The following is a 21,675-nucleotide window of genomic DNA, read 5'->3' as shown; positions in this document are numbered from 1 at the left end:
CTGCTGCACGTCTTATCTTCCGCCTGAACCGATACACTCATATCACCCCTCTCCTCAAGTCACTTCATTGGCTTCCAATCAGGTACCACATTCAGTTCAAGCTTCTGCTACTAACCTACAAATGCACTCGATCTGCAGCCCCTCCTTACCTCTCAACCCTCATCTCCCCTTACGTTCCTACCCATAACCTCCGCTCTCAAGACAAATCCCTCCTTTCAGTACCCTTCTCCACCACCGCCAAATCCAGGCTCCGCCCTTTCTGCCTCGCCTCACCCCATGCGTGGAACAAACTCCCCGAGCCCATACGCCAGGCCCCCTCCCTGCCCAGCTTCAAATCACTGCTTAAAGCCCACCTCTTCAATGTCGCCTTCGGCACCTAACCACTACACCTCTACTCAGGAAATCCAGACTGCCCCAACTTGACATTTCGTTCTTTAGATTGTAAGCTCCTTTGAGCAGGGACCGTCCTTCTTTGTTAATTTGTACAGCGCTGCGTAACCCTAGTAGCACTGTAGAAATGTTAAGTAGTAGTAGTAGTAGATGACTGTATGGTCCATCCAGTCTGCCCAACAAAATAAACTCATATGTGCTACTTTTTGTGTATACCTGACCTTGATTTGTGTCTGCCATTTTCAGGGCACAGACCATAGAAGTCTGCCCAGCACTAGCCCCACCTCCCAACCACTAGCCCCGCCTCCTAACCACTAGACCTGCCTCCCAACCACTAGCCCTGCCTCCCACCACCGGCTCTGCCACCCAATCTCTGCTAAGCTTCTGAGGATCAATTCCTTTTGAACAGAATTCCTTTATGTTTATCCCAGGCATTTTTGAATTCCGTTACCGTTTTCATCTCCACCACCTCCCACGGGAGGGCGTTCCAATTATCCACCACTCTCTCCGTGAAAAAATACTTCCTGACATTTTTCTTGAGTCTGCTCCCCTTCAATCTCATTTCATGTCCTCTAGTTCTACCGCCTTCCCATCTACGGAAAATACTGCAGGTGGGGCCTCACCAACGACTTATACAGGGGCATTAAGACCTCTTTTCTTCTGCTGGTCACACCTCTCTCTCTATACAGCCTAGCAACCTTCTAGCTACAGCCACCGCCTTGTCACACTGTTTCATCGCCTTCAGATCCTCAGATACTATCACCCCAAGATCCCTCTCCCCATCTGTACATATCAGACTCTCACCGCCTAACACATACGTCTCCCTTGGATTTCTACTCCCTAAGTGCATCACTTTGCATTTCTTCGCATTGAATTTTAATTGACAAACCTTAGACCATTCTTCTAGCTTCTGCAGATCCTTTTTTCATGTTTTCCACTCCCTCCCGGGTGTTCACTCTGTTACAAATCTTAGTATCATCCACAAAAAGGCAAACTTTACCTTCTAACCCTTCAGCAATGTCACTCACAAATATATTGAACAGAATTGGCCCTAGCACCAATCCCTGAGGCACTCCACTACTCACCTTTCCCTCATCTGAGCAAATTCCATTAACCACCACCCTCTGGCGTCTGTCCGTCAACCAGTTCCTAATCCTCCAGTTCACCACATCGGGTTCTATCTTCAGCCTGTCAAGTTTATTCAAGAGCCTCCTGTGGGGAACCATGTGAAAAGCTTTGCTGAAATCTAAGTAGATTATATCTATAGCACGTCCATGATTCAATTCTCCGGTCACCCAGTCAAAGAATTCAATGAAATTCGTTTGACATGATTTACCTTTGGTAAAACCATGTTGTCTCTGATTTTGCAACTTATTGGCTTCCAGGAAATTTACTGTCCTTTCCTTCAGCATCACTTCCATTACTTTTCCAATATCTGAAGTGAGGCTTACCAGCCTGTGGTTTCCAGCTTCTTCCCTATCACCACTTTCTGTATCTGAAAAGGTTTTTCTATAATTTGGAAGAATATTGAAACAATAATATAAGTAGAGTTTTTTTTAATGATTGATGATTATTAAGAGCCACCTGTACTCATGAAAGTTTTGCCTTACAAGTAGATGTGTCTCTTTTTTTTTCACTGAAGTCTTTTTTCTCCACCTTTCTTTATATTAAATTGGATTTAGATGGCATTCCTTTGGATACAGAATATTAATGTAGAGGTGGTAATTTTTTTGTAGTGAAGTTTGAATTCTACAGATTCCTTGTATTAGTGGACTTTGATATAATGTGGTCCCCATCCCTTCCCATCCTTATTCACTTCCAATGCCCTCCTATCCCTGTGGTAGTAATAACTGTTTTGTCTCCATCCTCTTGGATTTCCATGGATTTTTGTGGGTTTCCCATTTTCCCCATCCCTGTGCAAACCTCTAATTGAGATCCCAATGGGAGGCTTCCAACTCATATCGAAAAGGCATATCAATTTGGGGTTGCTCACATCAATATACAAAAAACAGTATCTAATTCATTCATGAGACCCAATTGTTTACCTATTTCATTTCAATGGATGTGGGGATGGACTCTTTCATTGCTCACTGTTATGCAAGTTCTCAGTAGCAAAGGTTTACATTATTTGTATTTTTTTTAAACAGCCATGTAATGGTTTCTCACTCTGTCTTTGCCAATACATCTTCTTTGTTTACATGTTTATACATTAAATATATATATACATTAATATATATTTTTTGTTTTGTACCCATGGCTTTGTTTATAAATCAGTTTTTAATTTTTTTTTGAATAAGACATTTTTTTGAAGCTTCTGTGATTAATGTACTTGAATGGTTTTCACATAGTATTTCCACAGCACATTGTCTTGTGTTTATTTTCTCGTTGAAATTCAAAATGATTTAAGTGGGCAGGCAACGCTCCTGCCCATTTAAATTGGGCACTGCTGCTGAACATTGGCTTTGACTGGCTATTTTTGAAGAGGAAAAAGCCTCAACAGACTCCTACTATCTGGCTATACAGCTCTTGAGTTACAGGAGTTCTCACTGTCATCATAGGCTTAAAAAACCTCTGTAGTTAACAGTTCTTTATTCCAAAAAACTTTAAGTAATGACACTTATCTCAGTGTTTGAGTCGTCTTCAAACTGCCATCATTTGGTCTTCTTCCCACTGCCGACATTGGCCAAGATTTTGGTTCTTCTCTCTTGACTTGCTTCAGGGTCCATGGAAATAGCGATTCTCAATGGATGACTTCCAAGGTCCGTGGAACTAGCGGTTCTCAATGGATGACTTTCACTGCAGTCTGGTCTAAACCTAATTGCGAGATATTGTCTACACCTAAAGCCTTAAAGGTAAGAACCAGAACTTGAACCAGAACTGTAAACTTGTGGGGAAGCCAGTGGTGCTGAAATAATAAAGGGGTCACATGACCATATTTGTGTGCATGACACAGAAGGTATAAGGCCTGTATTTTGCAATGACTGAACAAATAAAGTCTTTTCAAGTTATGTTGTGAAGTGCCAGCAGAGATAGTTATAGTAATCTAAACGATAAGTGAGAAATTAACAATGTATGCAAAAGTGAATAAAAAGTATTAATTTCACAGTATCTGCAGAGTAAATTGCTGCTAAATATAGAAAATGATCTTCATGACAGCAGAGGAACAAATGAAAGTTTGTAGTTAATTATAACTCCTAGGTAATGAAATGACACTACAGGTAGGATTTGAGTCCAAATCACAAGATCCAGAGTGGGATGAGAAGGACAACCTGTGATCCAACAGGCAGTAGCCTAGTTCTAGAGCCATGTAACCAATAGTTCTCTCAAACTATTAGCTTGCAAAATCAAGGACAATACATTTGATGACTCACATATGCTATGTCCCACCTGGAAAATGGCTCAAAGCAGAAGACAATTTCCACAAGGTTCTTGCCAGATACTCTGTACTTTATGATGTCACCTTTTTTTCTAGGTGACTTCAACCTCCATCTAGAATACTTTCTGATCCTCAGATTATGAATTTTTTTGATTCCCTAGAAGCAATTGTACTATGACGACTGTTCAATACTCCTACTCACAATAAAGGCCACCAACTGGATCTGCTAGCACCTACCACAGCTTCTAAGGGAAGTGCCTTTTTAGGTTTTAATACTACTACACTGGTTCCATGGTCTGACCACTTTTTATTAGACTTTACACTATCCTGCAGAGAAGCATTCAATGAAAGATCTGTACCTCAGTACTTTTCTCAATATAACTACCCAAAGAGGACTTTTTCTTCTTGACCATGAGGTCATTGAAGACCAGGACAGGAGCTCCACCTCCCATGATTATGATACTTCTGCATCTATCCAGACATGGCACCCACTGCCTTTTAGGTGCCAAGGTGAGTAAATCACTGATTGCGAGGAAATAAAGTGAAGATGAAAAGATGGGAATGAACATAGATGAAGGGGATGAACAAAGGTGCAAAGAATGTGCCAGTGACCACATCCCTCTCTTCCCCCCCCCCCCTCTCAAATGTCCTTTTCCATCCATGTACATTTCTACAGACTCGGAAGTGGTGGTACCCTCAGCAGCATCCTCCAACTGCCCTTTTCCATCCATGAGCATTTCTATAGGCTCAGAAGCGGTGGTACCCTCAGCAGCATCTCCAACCCCCTCCTCCCCAGTTCTCCATGTTGCCTCAGCTCCCTGAGAGGCAGTTGAAGCAGTAGGCTTCTTACTACTGGGCAGCTGATGTTGTAGCTGACTGTGCAAGGTTATTACATGTCTACTGCAGAGAGGTAATGATTGAGGCAAGCTTGTGAATCTGGAGGTATAGTGCACAGTCAGGTCCAGAGAGTATGCCTACCTTTCCATTTATTTATATTTTGCTCACACCTTTTTCAGTAGCATCTCAAGGTGAGTTACATACAGTTACACTAAGTATTTCCCTGTCCCTGGAGGGCTCACAATCTAATTTTATACCTAAGGCAATGGAGGGTTAAGTGACTTGCAGTAGTGGGATTTGAACCGGGCACCCCTGGATGTCAAGGCTGGTGCTGTAACCACTAGACTAATCCTCCACTCCACATAGTGGGTCTGCTGGGAAACATGTTCCTTTATGGACCCATGTCCTTCACAATTTGTTGGGTGATGGTCAGCATCTCCCTCTGCACCCTCCTCTTCCCCCTCCGAATCCTCTCCTTCCATGATGGGATTTGAGTTGTTTGGCACTGCATCCCAAAGCAAGTGTTAAACAAAGTGTGCCAAAACAGCAGCAAAACTGGCTAGAAGGCCCTAAACCATCTGAAGAGTGACAACACAGTCTGTACCGGAACAGAAGTACCTGAAGACACTGAAGATTTCTGTTGCGGAAAAAATAAATCCTGATATCTCTTCATACAGCACTTTCAAATGATGAGGAAAACCAATATTATAGGAGTGGGGGAGTAGGGGAAAGCTGCACCAATATTTGGAGGAAATGCCTGGCCAGTGCAAAAGTGGTACAGCGGCAATAACAATGCAATTAAGAATCTAAATAATAGGTGCCAAGAAAGTTGCAAAACAGAAAAATGAGCAACATTGCATCAACCTGCTAAGACACTGATCACAGAGCAACACAAGAAGAGTAGCAACAAACCCCCAAAGCACAGAAAGAGGGTGAAAGTGATAAAGGAACCCAGAACATAAGAACACAAGAATAGCCATACTGGAATCAATGGTCCATCCAGCCCCTTATCCTGCTTCTAGAACTGGCCAATCCAGGTCACAAGTACCTGGCAGAAACCCATTTAGTAGCAACATTCCATGCTACCAATCTCAGGGTAAGTAGTGGCTTCCCCCATGTCCATCTCAATAACAGACTATGGGCTTTGCCTCCAGGAACTTGTCCAAACCTTTTTTAAACCCAGATATGCTAACCACATCCTCCAGCACAGAAGAAAGAGAAAGAAGATTAGCCAAAAAAAAAAAAAAAAAGGACATGGGCCTCAGAGCAACATGGGGAAAAGGATGGTATGTACCACCCGATACAACAGAATAGGGACACAAGGCATAGTTTTCTTTGCCAACACCATAAAATGACATGGGAAATGTAATTTCAAACAAATGCACATCGCTAGGTTACTTACAAGACCTTGCATTTGTTTCACTTGTGTTATTTGGACTGACCCCTCCCCCAGATTCTCCGGGTGCTAGTGTTAAATTGGTTTCTCTCCTCCCACTGCTATTAGAACCTTGCAATCCCTTGACCTCACTCCCAAAATAAGCAGAGAAGCCTTGGTGGCAATTCTATAAATTGGTGCCACAAAGGGGAGTCCTTAATGCCAATTCTATAGATGCTTAAGGGCACACCTAAGCCGTTGTAGAATATTAGTGCCATACCACATTGGTGTGCCAAAGGTTAGGCACAGGAGAGGTCAGTGGCTGGTGTGAGTGGGCATTCTTAATGCACCCAACTGATAGTATTCTGTAAGTCGCATGTGTCGATAGGTGCCATGACCATGACATGCTCATGTTCTAATAGCAAAAGAAAAAGTACCAGGAGCCTTCAAAAAATGGACATATACGTTTAATCACACGCGTTGGTTAAACAATCTTTGGGTGGACCCGACACGGTCCGTGTTTCGGCGCACAGCGCCTGGGTCAGGGGTCTATATTAGACATAGAAACAAGGGTTAAAAATAATGTGCATACATATATACATGTATATATATTCACATACATATGTAAATACCCACATGTACACCCCCCTAACAGTACTGCACTAAGTGATTTTGGCAAACTCTTTATAGATAGGACCTAGCACTTACAGATATAGGACTGAATTCTGTATATTGGGCCGACAAATCGGCACCGATAAAAATTAGCGCTAAACCCTATTCTATAAATAGTGCTCAGAGTTGGGCACCATTTATAGAATAGCATTTGGCACCAGGATACATACCCAAGGATTTACACCAACTAAAACCTGTTTTTGCACCTAAGTTAGGCACAGATCTCCCTTATTCTGTAAAACTGTGTGCAAATTCTAGGAATGCCCCTATCTGCTCGTGCTCCTCCCACCCTTTTTGAATCTGCACATAAAATTTACGCATGGATCCCAGCACCTAAAGATGCACGTGGACAAAACTGAAGGGAGCTATTGTAAGGGCAATAAACTTTTTTGTAAGAAAGTAAATAAAAGTAAGAGGAAAAGGAGGCCACTTTGGTTCTCAAACGTAGTAGCTGAAAAGGTATGGAAAAGAGGTTAGCCTTTATAAACTACAAGAGATCGCAGAAAGAGAAAGACGGGCAACAATATCTGGAAAAGCTAAAAGAAGCTGGTAGAATAGTCAGGAAAACAAAGATGTGAATAGAAGAAAAAATAGCCAATACATTAAAATGGAGGGACAAGACATTTTTTTAGATATGTTAGTGATAGGAGGGAGTACAATAGTGGTATTGTGAGACTCAACAGTAAAGGGGAGGAATATGTAGAATTTGATAAAGATAAGATGGAATTGCTTAACAAATATTTCTGTTCTGTGTTCACAGCTGAAGGGTCAGGAGCAGGACCACAGAAGACAAACACAAATAGGAATGGAGGGATGGTAATCCCTGAATGATTTTCATAGGAATGTGTTCATGAGGAGCTGGCTAAACTATTGCTGAAGGTCTGTCTGATAAGGTTTGCCTCTTTGTGGATGATACCAAAATCTACAATAGGTTAGACACCCCTGATGGTGTGGATAACATGAGGAAGGACTTAGTGAAGTTAGATGAATGGTCTGGCATTTGATAGCTTAGATTAAAATGCAGGATCATTCATTTGGGCTGCAAAAACCCAAGGGAACAGTCCAGTTTAGGGGTGAAGAACTTTTGTATATGAAAGAGGAGTGGGATTTCAGTGTGATCGTTTGTGATAATCTTAAGATGGTCAAACAGGTAGAAAAGGCAACAGTGAAAGCTATAAGGATGCTTGGGTGCACAGGGAGAGGAATGACCAGTAGGAAAAAGGAGGTGATGATGCCCCTGTATAAGACTCTGGTGAGATCTCATTTAGAACATTGTGTACAGTTCTGGAGAGCATACTTTCAAAAAGATATAAACAGGAAGGAGTCGGTCCAGATTGTGGCTACTAAAATGGTCAGTGGCCTTCATCATAAAGTGTATGGAGACAGACATAACTGTCTCAATATGTATTCTTTGGAAGAAAGGCAGGAGGGGGGAGATATGATAGAGATATTGCAATGCCTATGCGGCATAAATGCACAGGAGGTGAATCTCTTTCAATTGAAAAGAAGCTCTGGAACAAGGGACATAGTATGAAGGTGAAAGGGGATAGATGTAACCTGAGGAAATACTTCTTCATGGAAAGGGTGGTGAATTCATGGAACGGCTTCCTGGTGGAAGTGGTGGAGATGAACATGGGTTCTGAATTCAAGAGAGCTTGCGACAAGTACATAGGATCTCTAAGGAAGTGATAGCAAGAATAAATGGCATGGATGGGCAGGTTGGATAGGCCATATGGTCTTTATCTGCCTACATTTTTCTCTGTTTCTAGGAGTAATTGTATACTATTCAATAAACTAGACAGGTGCCTATAAATTGTCTGCATTCAATAATATAAATCAATTTTGCAGTGATTTTCAAATTTATGTGCAAAGTCTATATCCCTGGACCTATTAACATAATAGATGATGGCAGATAAAGACCTGCATGGTCCATCCAGTCTGCCCAATAAGATAAAACTCATTACATAAGGTATGATGTGATACTTCATATGTATCTCTCTCTATGCTGTGTTTTGAGCTATTATACTTTGGTTTTGGTGTTAACATAATTATTTAGGGGTCCTTTTACTAAGCCACTTAAGCGTCTACGTGCACCCAACGCACACCAAAATGGAGCTACCACGTGGCTCTTGCAGTAATTTCATTTTTGGCGTGCGTCCGATACGCCTATCTGAAAAATATTGTTTTATTTTCGGCTACGAGTATCGGCCGCGCGCCAAGCGGCATTTGACACGCATAGGTCATTATCGTCCGGTTACCATGTGAGTCTTTACCACTAGGTCAATGGTTGGCGGTAAGGTCTCAGACCCAAAATGGACACGCGTCAATTTCATTTTGCCGCACGTCCATGTTTGGCAAAAATGTTAAAAAAGGTCTTTTTTACAGGCACACTGAAAAATGGATCAGCGCATGCCCAAAACCCATGCCTACACTACCGCAATCCAATTTTCCACGCACCTTTGTAAAAGGACCCCTTAATTTTTAATGAAAATTATGCATATATATTTTCCATTTGAAAATTACCAAGGGTAAAAAGGATGTTGGGTTCAAGGAACCATTGTTCTGATCAGCATGAGTCTTCTTATCAACTTTTCAACAGAGGTAAATGTAATGCTATAAAGTACCACTGGTCTCAGTGCAGCCATGTAGCATGAAATATGTATTCAAATTGTTCAATTAATCAAGGAATGCACAGAAATATGCTCTGCCTCTTTTTGACTGAGATCAAAGTGTTGGTTCTGAGCCAAGAACTGAGTAAGTCTCATTTAGCCCTTTTTTGGCATAGACTGAAAACCTGTTTAATATGTCATGGAGAATTATGCCCTGTCACCTGACCATCTAAGAACTTTACTTACAAAATAATAATAATAATAGACAACTCACTTATCCACTAACTATTTAACTTACATTTCGACTGAAGTAGGTTGCACAATCATTTGTTTTACTTTTTGTTTGAAGATTGTTTTGATTATTATTATATTTATATTATTTCTCTTTTTTGTATTAGAATTTTTGTTGTTTATGTTCTATATATTATTTTAATTATTATGTGGTATTTTGATATTTTGATTATGTATGTCTTGTTCTAAGCCGCATGGAACCTCAGAAATAACAGGTCATAAACTTTTTAAACAATAAATAATAACAAGTCCATATGGATTTGTGTACAACAGAAAATATTAACTGCTGACAGAGATGCATTAAAAACACTTGAAAGAATGATATAGATAGATAGATAGATAGATAGATAGATAGATAGATAGATAGATAGATAGATAGATAGATAGATAGATAGGCTTCAATTAGTACAGAACACTGGAGCCAGATTGGTAGAAGGGAAGAAAATGTGTGACCATGTTACACCCATTCTGATTCATATATATTGGTTACCAACTGCAGCCAAAATTTCTTTTGAACCACTTTGGGCTCCTTTTACTATGATTAGCATGTGCTAAGGGGAAGATTCTATATATGGCATCTAAAAAATTGGCACAGAAATCAATGCCGACTAAGTGTATTCTATATACTTGCCTCCATTTAAACCAACGTAAGCATGACGTAAATCTTGGCATTTAGATTTAGGCGCACTGGGCCACATTCTATAACTATGCGTATAAATTTTGGAATGCATACAAAATGCCTATTTTCCTACCTATAACCACACCCCTTTTTGCATGCGTGTGTTAAGAACATAAGAACATGAGTAGCCATACTGGGTCAGATCAGTGGTCCATCTAGCCCAGTATCCTGCTTTCCAAACAGTGGCCAAACCAGGTCACAAGTACCTGGCAGAAACCCAAATCATGGAAACACTCCATACTACAAATCCCAGGACAAACAGTTGCTTCCCACGTCTGTCTCGATAGCAGACTATGGACTTTTCCTCCAGGAATTTGTCCAAACCTTTTTTAAACCCAGATATGCTAACTGCTGTTACCACCTCCTCCAGCAAAGAGTTCCAGAGCTTAACTATTTATTGAGTGAAAAAATATTTCCTCCTATTTGTTTTAAAAGTATTTCCGTGTAACTTCCTTGAGTGTTCCCTTGTCTTTATACTTTTGGAACGAGTAACAAATCGACTTACTTTCTCACATTCTACACCACTCAGGATTTTTTAGACCTCAATCATATCTCCTCTCATCTGTCTCTTTTTCAAGCTGTATTACAGAATGTGTTTACTGAGTTATACACATACAATCTAATTATTGCCAAATAGTGCTCATAATTGCTTGATAAAAGCTGTTATCAATGCTGATTAGCTTGTTAAGTCAATTAAGTTACACTTGTGGTTATAGAATACACTTGGATTTTGGCACACATCTCTAGGCACTATATAGAATTTGGGGGTAAATGCTACGAAGCCCATTTTATTCCTAGGGGCTTCTTAGCATTTAGTGCATCCTAATTGTTAGCACGCATTAAATTCATTAGTGCACCTTAGTAAAGGAGCCCTTTATCTTGTTTTAAGCTTTTTTACTAAGCTGCGGTAAGCACTAATTAATGCTTACAGCAGGTTAAAATGCACTACCACAGGGCATGCTCACAAAATATTTTTTAGAATTGGGGGTATGTTTCGGGGTAGAGAGTAAGTGTTCTCAGCATGTAGTTAGCACGCGAGCCCTTACTGCCTAGTAAATAAGTGATGGTAAGGGTTCCCGTTCTAATGTCCACATGCTAATTGGAAAATTAGTGCATGGCCATTAATACAGAAAATGGAAAATGTGGCCATTTTACAGCCACGCTAAAAGTGGCCTAAGTATGTGGAAAGGCCTGTGCTACTGTACCACAAGCCACTTTTTGGCACAACTTAGTGAAAGGGCTCCTCTGTGTGAAGGAATCAGTATATTTGTTGGATTCATTGGTTAAATATGAGCCTTCTTGGTTACTACATTCTTCGTAAAAACGTGTATTACAAATTCATCCTTGCATCTACTTAGATTAACTACTGCTAGAAATAGTGAGTTTTATTATGCTGGTTCCTTTTTTTTTCTTTGGAACTCTTTCCCTGATGAATTTCATAAGATATCTAGTTATATTACATTTCGTACAGTTTTGAAAACTTGGTTGTTTCAAAAGAATTATGGATCTACTGTCTGATATTTTATTGACAATTGTTTTATAATTTGTTGCTAGGTTTTATGCAAAGTGATAATTTTAGGTTTTATGTGGTTATTTCAATTATATTATAATTGAGAATATTGTATTCTTATTTTTGTAATAATGGATGTTTAGTGTAATTGTCAAATGAGTACTTCTATTGTAAACTGCTAGAACACTTTTTTTTTTGTATGTAGCAGGATATTAATGGGTACCTTTTACAAAGGCATGGTAAAAGGTGGCCTGCAAGTGTTTTGGATGTGTGCTGGGTCATTTCTTTACTGCATCTGTAAAAAAGTTTTTTTTAATGGTTCAGGAAATGGATGTGCAGCAAAATTAAAACTAGCGCATGCCTATTTACGGTCTGAGCCCTTAATGCTACCCATTGACTTAGTTGTAAGGGCTCATGTGCCACCCACGTGGCAACCATGCAATGCATGCCAACTGCCGATTACTGCCGGGAATACCCCCGTGGTAGAAAATATAGAAAATTATTTTCTACTGCGGGATTCGGTGTATGCCAAACTCAACAGTAGTGCTGATTTGGCATGTGCAATATGCGTGTTAGCCCTCCCACGCCTTTGTAAAAGGACCCCTAATCAGTGCTTTTTTTGTAGAAAAAAAGGTGCCGGTACTCATTATGGGTGGGGTCACCACATATGGCTCCACCCCTATGATAGCCACACCCACATTAGCCACACCCCTTATACCAGCTATGGCGCATATAAACATACATCATTGAAAATATTATACTAGTATAGGAGAAAAAAATAACGTGATTTTTTTCATTAGAAATAATTTCTGTAAGCTGTTACAGCTCCAGTATACCCAGTGCAAAGTAAGACAGCAGATGTAAGTTCTCAAATTGGACATATTTCAAATACTAAAATGAAAATAAAAAGATTTTTTCTACCTTTCTTGTCTGGTGACTCTTTTTCTTTCCATATTGGTCCCAGTCTTTGATTCTGCTGCTCTCTATCTGTTCCCTTAACTCCATTTCCAGGGCTTCCTTTCCATTTATTTCTTTACTTTCCTCCTTTCTTCTTCATTTCTTGTCCCACATCCGTAAGTAAAAGCTGGGTCCTCCGCAGACTTCACCGTCCAGTGGATCCAGCTTCTGCCTATTTTCTTCATCTATGTGCAGATTTTCTCCACTCATCCCTTCCCCTCATCTCATCTCTCACGCTTCCCTTCCCTCCATCCATGTCCAGCATTTCTTCTCTCTCCCTTCCCTCTCCTCCATCCATGTCCTGCAACCCTCCTCTCACCTGCCCCCCCTCCATCCACCCATGTCCAGCGATTCCCTTGGCTCCCCTACCCCCCCCTCCAGCCATCCATACCCACCCAGTGATTCCCTTGGCTCCCCTGCCCCCTCCAGTCATCCATACCCACCCCGCAATTCCCTTCGCTCCCCTGCCCCCCCTCCAGACATCCATACCCACCCAGCGATTCCCTTGGCTCCCCTGTCCCCTCTTCTAGCCATCTATACCCACCCAGCGATTCCCTTGGCTCCCCTGCCCCCCTCCAGCCATCCATACCCACCCTGCAATTCCCTTCGCTCCCCTGCCCCCCCTCCAGCTATCCATATCCATCCCGTGATTCCCTTCGCTCCCCTGTCCCCCCTCCAGCCATCCATACCCACCCCGTAATTCCCTTCGTTCCTCTGCCCCCCCCTCCAGCCATCTATACCCACCCAGCGATTCCCTTGGCTCCCCTGTCTCCCGCTGCAGCCATCTATACCCACCCAGTGATTCCCTTGGCTCCCCTGTCCCCCCCCTCCAGCCATCTATACCCATTAAGTGATTCCCTTGGCTCCCCTGTCCCCCCTCCAGCCATCCATATCCACCCCGCAATTCCCTTCGCTCCTCTGCCCCCCTCCAGCCATCCATACCCATCCCGTGATTCCCTTCGCTCCCCTGCCCCCCTTCAGCCAGCCCGTGATTCCCTTCGCTCCCCTGCCCCCCCCAGCCATCCATCCCCATCCCGCGATTCCCTTGGCTCCCCTGTCCCCCCTTCCAGCCATCTATACCCATCCAGCGATTCCCTTAGCTCCCCTGTCCCCCCCCTCCAGCCATCCATACCCATCCCATAATTCCTTTGGCTCCCCTGTCCCCCCCTCCAGCCATCCATACCCATCCCGTGATTCCCTTGGCTCCCCTGCCCCCCCCCAGCCATCTATACCCACTCCGCGATTTTCCTTGCTCCCCTGCCTCCGTCGCAGCTGCCGTAGTGAAAGGCCGTCAGCCTTCCCTTTGTTTCCTGTCATGTCCCGCCCTCGCGCAATGATGTCAGAAGAAGGTGGGACACTGACAGGAAACGAAGGGAAGGCTGATGACCTTTCACTACGGCAGCTGCGACGGAGGCAGGGGAGCAAGGAGAATCGCGGAGTGGGTATAGATGCCGGGCAGGGGAATGAAGGGAATCGCCGGGTGGGGATGGATGGCTGGTGGGGGCAGGGGAGCGAAGGGAATCATGGGATGGCTGGAGGGGGAGGGCAGGGGAGCAGATTGAGGGGGGGGGCAAAAAAAGGTGCCGGTACGCCGCACTGTTGCGTACCGGCACAAAAAGCACTGCCCCTAATTAAGCCAAATCAAATATGACTATCGGTCTTATTTTTGAAGGTGATGGGCGCCCATATTTTGACCCAAATCGGGAGATGGGTGCCCATCTCGCAAAGGCGCCCAAATCGGTATAATCGAAAGCCGATTTTGGGTGTCTTCAACTGCAATCTGTCGCGGAAATGGGCAAAGTTGACAGGGGCGTGTTGGAGGCGTGGTGAAGGTGGGATTGGGGCGTGTTTATTGACCGAGGAGTGATGGGCGCCCTTGGCTGATAATGGAAAAAAAAAAGGTGTTTTTAGCGCGAATTTAGTTCACTTTTTTGGACCATATTTTTTCATGAACAAGTCCCAAAAAAGTGCCCTAAATGACCAGATGGCCACCCCTGACTCCCCCAGTGGTCACTAACCCTTTCCCACCAAAAAAAAAAAACAACTTTAACAACTTTTTTTTCCAGCCTGTATGCCAGCCTCAAATGTCATACCCAGCTCCATCACAGCAGTATGCAGGTCCCTGGAGCAGTTGTTAGTGGGTGCAGTGGACTTCAGGCAGGTGGACCCAGGCCCATCCCCCCCTACCTGTTACACTTGTGCTAGTAAATGGGAGCCCTCCAAACCACCCCCCAAAACCCACTGTAACCACATCTAGGTGCCCCCCTTCACCCATAAGTGCTATGGTAATGGTGTAGAGTTGTGGGGAGTGGGTTTTGGGGGGATTTGGGGGCTCAGCACCCAAGGTAAGGGAGCTATGGACTTGGGAGGTATTTTAATTAAAAAAAAAACTTTTTAGAAGTGCCCCCTAGGGTGCCCGGTTGGTGTCCTGGCATGTGAGGGGGACCAGTGCACTATGAATCCTGGCCCCTCCCATGACCAAATGCCTTGGAGTTGTTCATTTTTGAGCTGGGCGGCTTCAGTTTCCATTATCGCTGAAAACCGATACCGCCCAGCTCAAATCCTCCCAAATCCGATGCATTTGCCCGGCACCAACCATATTATCGAAACAAAAGATGGACGCCCCTTTGCGGACCCATCTTCGGAGATAGTCACCCATGGAGATGGGCATCCATGTTCGATTATGCCCCTCCATGCCTGCTTATTTCAGAAAAGACCAGGAGTCTTTTATAGACATCTTGGGCTGATATGTTAATACCTGGTCCGTGCCTTCCAAACAAATGTGTGGTCCACTAGTTTGCATTTCTTAGCACCTATTTGGTTTGTTAATATGTCATAAAAAAATCAGTGCATTCTAAATCAATTTAATAAGCAATAACCTATGAATTAATATCTGTTAATTTAGGGTCTCATTTACAAAGGTGCGGCATGCCCACCGTAGGCTTGTCAAGTGCCAATTCTGCACTACCACCAAGCTACCACCCTGCCATATGCCATATCTGGCACATCAGATTTTTTTTTAGTATAGGGGCTTACCTGGCATTAATTGGGCAGTGCCGCATGCTGCCTGGTTGCTGCCATGTTAACATGGGAGCTCTACTGCCTCCTAAATAGGAGGCGGTAAGGACGTCCCCAGGAAATGGCTGCACAGCAAGTGCTTCACTTAGCGCATGGCCTTTTCCTTCCTTGCCCGGGAATGATCTTTTACCGGATGGCGATAAAAGGGGGGTCTCGGTGTGGGGCAAACCCATGCGCTGATGGCACCGCAGGGCCCCTGTTAGCATCACTTGGTAAAAGGGATCCTTAATTTGTGCACATTAGAATAGTTCTAATGTGCATTAAAAATCATTTATTGCAATAAATCTGTGAAAGAAAAGATATCTGAAAATTAGGAAAAATCATCCCAGTTATAAACTTGTTTCTTTAATTTTTCAGTCTTTGACCTAACACAGAATAAACTTGTCCAAGTACCTCAACACACCCAAACTAATGTCCTAAATTGTTCATCTCAGACTTCGGTCTCCTAAAATCTGGTGTATAATAAAACTTGAAAACCTTTAGATGAGGATACATTGCAACAATGAAGCTCAAAAGCAATTATCAGGTTTTTTGTATATATATAAATGTGTGCAGCATATCACTCTAGCTAATACTTATTATAATATCCTTAAAAAAGTGGAGAAAAAAAGACCTCAGTAAACAAACCACAGCTCCACACTCAAGAATAATCCTCCACTTAACTTTTAAATAATAAATCAGATTCTTATGATTGGCAGTGCTGAAGCAGATGATAAAGGATTGGGAAAGTCAAGGATGTTGTACAGCTAAGTACAATTTATATATTTGGGAGCTCCATAGCCTATTGTGTATTCCTGTTGATCTTGTTAGCGATTTTTTCACTCTGATTTATTTTTTTTAAGTGGAGTTTTTTTTTCTGGGATGGGTGTCAACATTAAGCTTTATACTTGAGTTTGTAGCTGTGGTTTCCTCACTGGTCTTTTTTCTCCACTTTTTAAGGATAGTAGAACATATGGTACACACATTTATATATAAACAAAAACAACATGATAATTGTTTTTTAATTTCTTGTTATTGTTACTGTTTTGATACATTGCAACAACTGGGGCTTGTATCTTGGTTCTTCAAGCCTACTGAGGCTTCAGATAATCTCATTTTCAGATTAATGAAGGTTGTTGTAGGGCTCTGCCCCAATAATTTGCAAGCAATTCTTTTTTTCGTGTTATGAATGTTATAATCTGCCGGTAGACATTTTACATTGTCCTAATTGATGTTGTAAACTCATATAATTCAAGCCTTTTGTCACTATGAAGGCCACCACGTTTTAAAAAGATACCATTGTACCACCTAAAACCGATAAAATTGTCACTGGGGACCGATTAAACAGAGTGAATTGTAGCAGAGGACGATTTTTTTGTCTAGGTCCTTTTCAGGCGAAACAATGCCCCTTTCAATACCGAAAACAAAAGGGGGTTTAAGGGACGATTCTCTGGCGAGATTCCTCCTAGATAACCTCCATCCATATGGAAGACTACGAAGATGACTAGAAGCTGGTTAGTTTCATATCATACCCTACAACCAAAGGGCAGACACTCCAAGATCCTGCCCCAGCGCCATGCCTTAAACCCCAACCACTCTCCCTCATCTTCATCCAAATAAATGTCCAGTCCGCGTTCAACAACTTGTTCATTTCGTGTCCCATACACTTTTATCCTTACATAAACTACTTAAAGCATCCCACGTACAAACCGGACCACTTTCTAGAAGCATCTCAGATCTTGAGTGCTCGCTGTCTGCATGAGCCCGTAATTGTCTAGAATAGATTCAAATTTTTTTTGGGGGGGGAGGGGGAGTGGCTCTAGGGCTGAGCCTGTCTTGATTATTCTATGAACAGTAGGTCCAAGTCCGGATAAATGTGTCCAGAAGAACAGACACGCTGCAAACTACCATGATTTGTTGTAATTGAGAACCACGACTTTCAAAGTTGACCTTTTGTCCCCTTTAAGTAAAAAGAATTTAGCTTTAAATTAAAAAAGGACCCAAGTTATTATGCAGGACACAATCGAGATACTTCATTGTGTCCTCTATAACCTGGGTCCTTTTTGAATTACCACTCACAGGACTTGCTGTGCCCGTGTCTATGATGGCAACTAGCAGTGGGAACGCCCGGTGACCTATTTTTTTCCCCAAATGATTTCTTTTGTTCTTGGAAAATACTTGAAAATGATTGCGTGTTATGGAGCCTTCGGGGAGGAATACATAATAGTACTAGATGCATTTCGGCATCATTCTGGGAATGAAAAAAACTAGAATAATTAAAATGTGTATTGTAACAATGACAACTTATTCTTTGCAGACTGGACCTTCATCCCTATTATTATAGGATCGTATCGAAAATAGGTGTAATGATCCACGGTGGTAGCACAGAATAAATAATGGGTAACCCTCGTGACATTATAAATTTAAACAATCTCTCTTCAGCATATTACATTTATAAATTTCATTTTTCTCTAATTTTTAGATAGAATACCTCAAGTTGCACCTAAAGGATTTTCTTAAAAGCTACATTGTTTTAGCTTCTTGAATTGCTCTATAATTTTTTTAATTTATTTATATAGGTTAGGGAATCTTGCATAACAATGACATTTCAACTATTCAGTTAACTCTGTTGTAAAAGTATTCCTAGTGCTACATTTACCTGTCAATAGTGAGAGGCACCAAAGTAATGGAAATTTTTCTTTATCTGATGTACCAGCCAGGATCCGCAGTTTTTCAAACCTGTATCTAAAACATCTGAATGGACGGACATTGCAATTATATTGTGTAAGCAACTCTTGTAAGAATGAGCAGCGCTGATGTATATATCGGATTGCATTTTATATCTGATGGAATTTTCTTTTCATCTGTCTTTTATAGACCTCGATAGAACATAAAACTTGGGACTTAGAAGCTTTAAAAATCATTCTAATTAAAATATCTATATAATCACACTCAGGAATAATTATTGAACTCACTGATCTGGAAACTTATCTGCTGGATTAAAGACCTATCCAAGATTTGCTTCGTTTTATATCTAAATTTCTAGCTGGTTTTTGCTTGCTTCTGTATCCATAGTTGTGTTGTTACACTTGCAAAGGATATGTCCAATATTTTATTTTTAGAGAGAGTACATTTAAAAAAAATGATCCCAAAGAAGACAATGTTCATCTGACGTCATTATTGTACCTTCAGGACCCATTTCGAAAGATATATATGTAAAAAAAAACATATTTGCCTGCTAGCAGAGAGATCTCTGAATAAGGTGACAATAAAAGGAAAAGTATGTCTAAACCTTAAAAAGAAACTAATTACTACAATTACTACTACTAGTTAAACCTTGTTTTCCAAAAAAGGATCAGATTTTTAAATAGCTGAATTAGGTTAAAATTGTAAGGTATATTGATATATATTATACACAAGAAAGAATTATATATACTATTAAACTTATAAATAACAGAAAACCGTACAATAGATTTTTTTGTGCTATGGAACACATTGATTTTATAATATACGAGAAAGAAGTCAATCTTGATTTCATATGGGAAAAATTAATTTTACACACACGCATTCACATCTATACACATACACACGTTTATACACCATATACACATTTATACTTTTAACTGTTCAAACCTACTAATAAACGCATAATGTATAACACAATTTAACAACCTAATTGAAGACTGACAAAGTTTTTAAACACAACATCTCTAAAACTTGTTTATGATCATAATAATCTAGTATCAGTAAGTCTCAGAAAGTACGTTTGTTTTAAATATTTGAATAAAAACAAACGATTTAATAGTCACTATAAGAATGCTCTAGTTTAAAAATAAACTATCATAAGAAGCATGACTTTATACAAATAACATTTTTAAAATATAACAAATTTTAAAAAATAAAATTGTGACTGTGTTGTTATCTCTACAGCTGAGGGACCAGATAAAATGTAAAAACATTTGCAGGAATGCTATTCTGCTATCTATTTCCGCATAGGAGTTTAAAAAAAAAAACCCTGAAATAGACGTAGTCACATGAGAGCAATGTACCAATCTCCTCAGAGTCTCTTGGATTCATGGGTCATATAATGTCTGAATGAGTTCTGTTCCATTTTAATAATATCAGAAGCGTAGGGAACCAAGAAACCATAGCTAAATTAAAACCTCCTTGCCTCCGTCCTTACTCTGAAGTCTAAGAGGCTGGCAGAAGTCACCAGTTCCAGGAAAGGAGAGCAGGGTGTGCTAAGTGCTGGTAAGAAGGAAAGATGCTGAGGGAACTATGAGGGTAGCCTTGGAGCTTTTCCCGGCCTTGGAGTGAACTGGTCGAGGCACAGGTCTGGCACGCCTTTCCATCTCGGACCAACACAGGAACCATGACTTTTCGGAGCAAAGGCGGCGTGGAGTCGGATTTAGCTCGTTTCATTTTGTAGCGGTGGTTCTGGAACCAAATCTTGACCTGGGTTGGGGTCAGTCGAAGCAGGTGTGCCAGCTGATCTCGTTCTGGGGCCGACAGGTAGCGCTGCTGCCTGAACCTTCTCTCCAGTTCCAGCGTCTGAGATTTGGAAAACAACACCCTCCTTTTTTTCTTCTTCTCGGCTTCCGAGCACTGATGGGAAGGGTCAGATCTTTGAGTTGAATCTGGTAAAGTTGTTTCTGGACCACTCTCATCTGAAGCTAGGACCATTTAAAAAGAGATGATTATTAGCTTAGAATTCGTAATATGTATCTTCACCTTTACTATCCATGGATATCAAGTATTAATATGCATCTGTAAGTACATAATCTGTATCAAGATACAGTTAGACGCAAAATCTAAGTTAAAGTATACTTGTACGTTTACCTACAAAATTGTATGTTGCAGAGCTCACTAAACTTTACTAAAAAGTATAGCCAAATATGAACTGTAATAGAAATGTAACTAATATTGTTTTCATAGACCTCCCTCGGCGATCTTTTTTTTTTGAAAATATCTTTATTATTAGAAGAAAAGACATGCTGCTAGATATTGGAAATATTGGAAATAGTCCCTCGGCGATCTTTAACTCACATTGCAACATTTACTAAAGTTTTGATTCTAGTTATTAGCAAATCCAGTTTGCATAAACAATTCATTACAAAATAGAGTGGTTTAATTTATATTATGTCAACTTTTAATCCACTAACAGATCTCTGCATTTGAAACTGAGATATTCTCATTATTTTCAGAGTAAACTAAGAAAGTTGTTCTTTTTGTTTTTTTGTTTGTTTTTGTGTTGGTGAGTTTTTTTTTTTTTAAGTAACTACTCTGTCTTTTGCTTAGGTCCCTGATGGAAACCTCAGTGGAATGCATTCAATTTTTCTCACCGGCCACTGCTCACATACTTACAGAAATAGCGATTCCTCTCGGTGTCCAGCCAGTACCGGGAGTTGCTATAAATTGCAGACTCTGACGAATCCACTTTTCGGCTGTTTGCATCTGGCTCGGGTAAATCCAAAAGGCTTCTTACTGTGAAACTCAGCCTGCCAGATGTGGACATCTTGGGTCTGGATGGTTTCTTCCCCCCCGAAAAAAAGTATTTCCTTTAAGCCGGTTACTAAGCTTCTGCACACTATCCCAACAAGCAAGGGCTTTAAAAACAAAATGAGCAGAAAGTGTTTGCTCCTTCCAATCCTAACCCCAAATATTAGTGTCGTTTACAGAGGGTCCTGTTTATATAAAACAGTCCGCCCCCTGCTTTCAGATGTTCTCTGTTTATAACACCTGAGTGAGTCAAGTAGTAAAGCCCTAATGGGAAATAAGAGCAACCCCTCCCCAGCAGCACAGAATAGCACCCCTTACCCCCAATGAAAGCAGGAAACAGGCTTCATCATTACAGATTCTGTCTGATTAGCCCAAAGTAAAGACAGATAATGGGAATTGTTACTTTCTGAATAACATCTTGGG

The 21,675-nt window shown here is 41.2% G+C and overlaps 1 protein-coding gene across 1 annotated transcript; it reads right to left on the bottom strand.

The window, feature by feature from the left end:
- Positions 1-19,962: 19,962 nt before the first annotated feature.
- Positions 19,963-21,268, bottom strand: NKX2-8 (NK2 homeobox 8). Its single transcript, XM_030213688.1, has 2 exons — positions 21,118-21,268; positions 19,963-20,426 (listed from the first exon to the last, which is right to left on the bottom strand). The coding sequence occupies exons 1-2, from the start codon at positions 21,266-21,268 to the stop codon at positions 19,963-19,965; spliced, it is 615 nt and encodes a 204-aa protein (XP_030069548.1).
- Between the last annotated feature and the right edge of the window lie 407 nt (positions 21,269-21,675).

This window comes from Microcaecilia unicolor, chromosome 9 (genome assembly GCF_901765095.1).
Source record: "Microcaecilia unicolor chromosome 9, aMicUni1.1, whole genome shotgun sequence".
Lineage (NCBI taxonomy): Eukaryota > Metazoa > Chordata > Amphibia > Gymnophiona > Siphonopidae > Microcaecilia > Microcaecilia unicolor.
The sequence above is the reverse complement of the archived record's forward strand: the minus strand, read 5'-3'. Positions and strand labels throughout refer to the sequence as shown.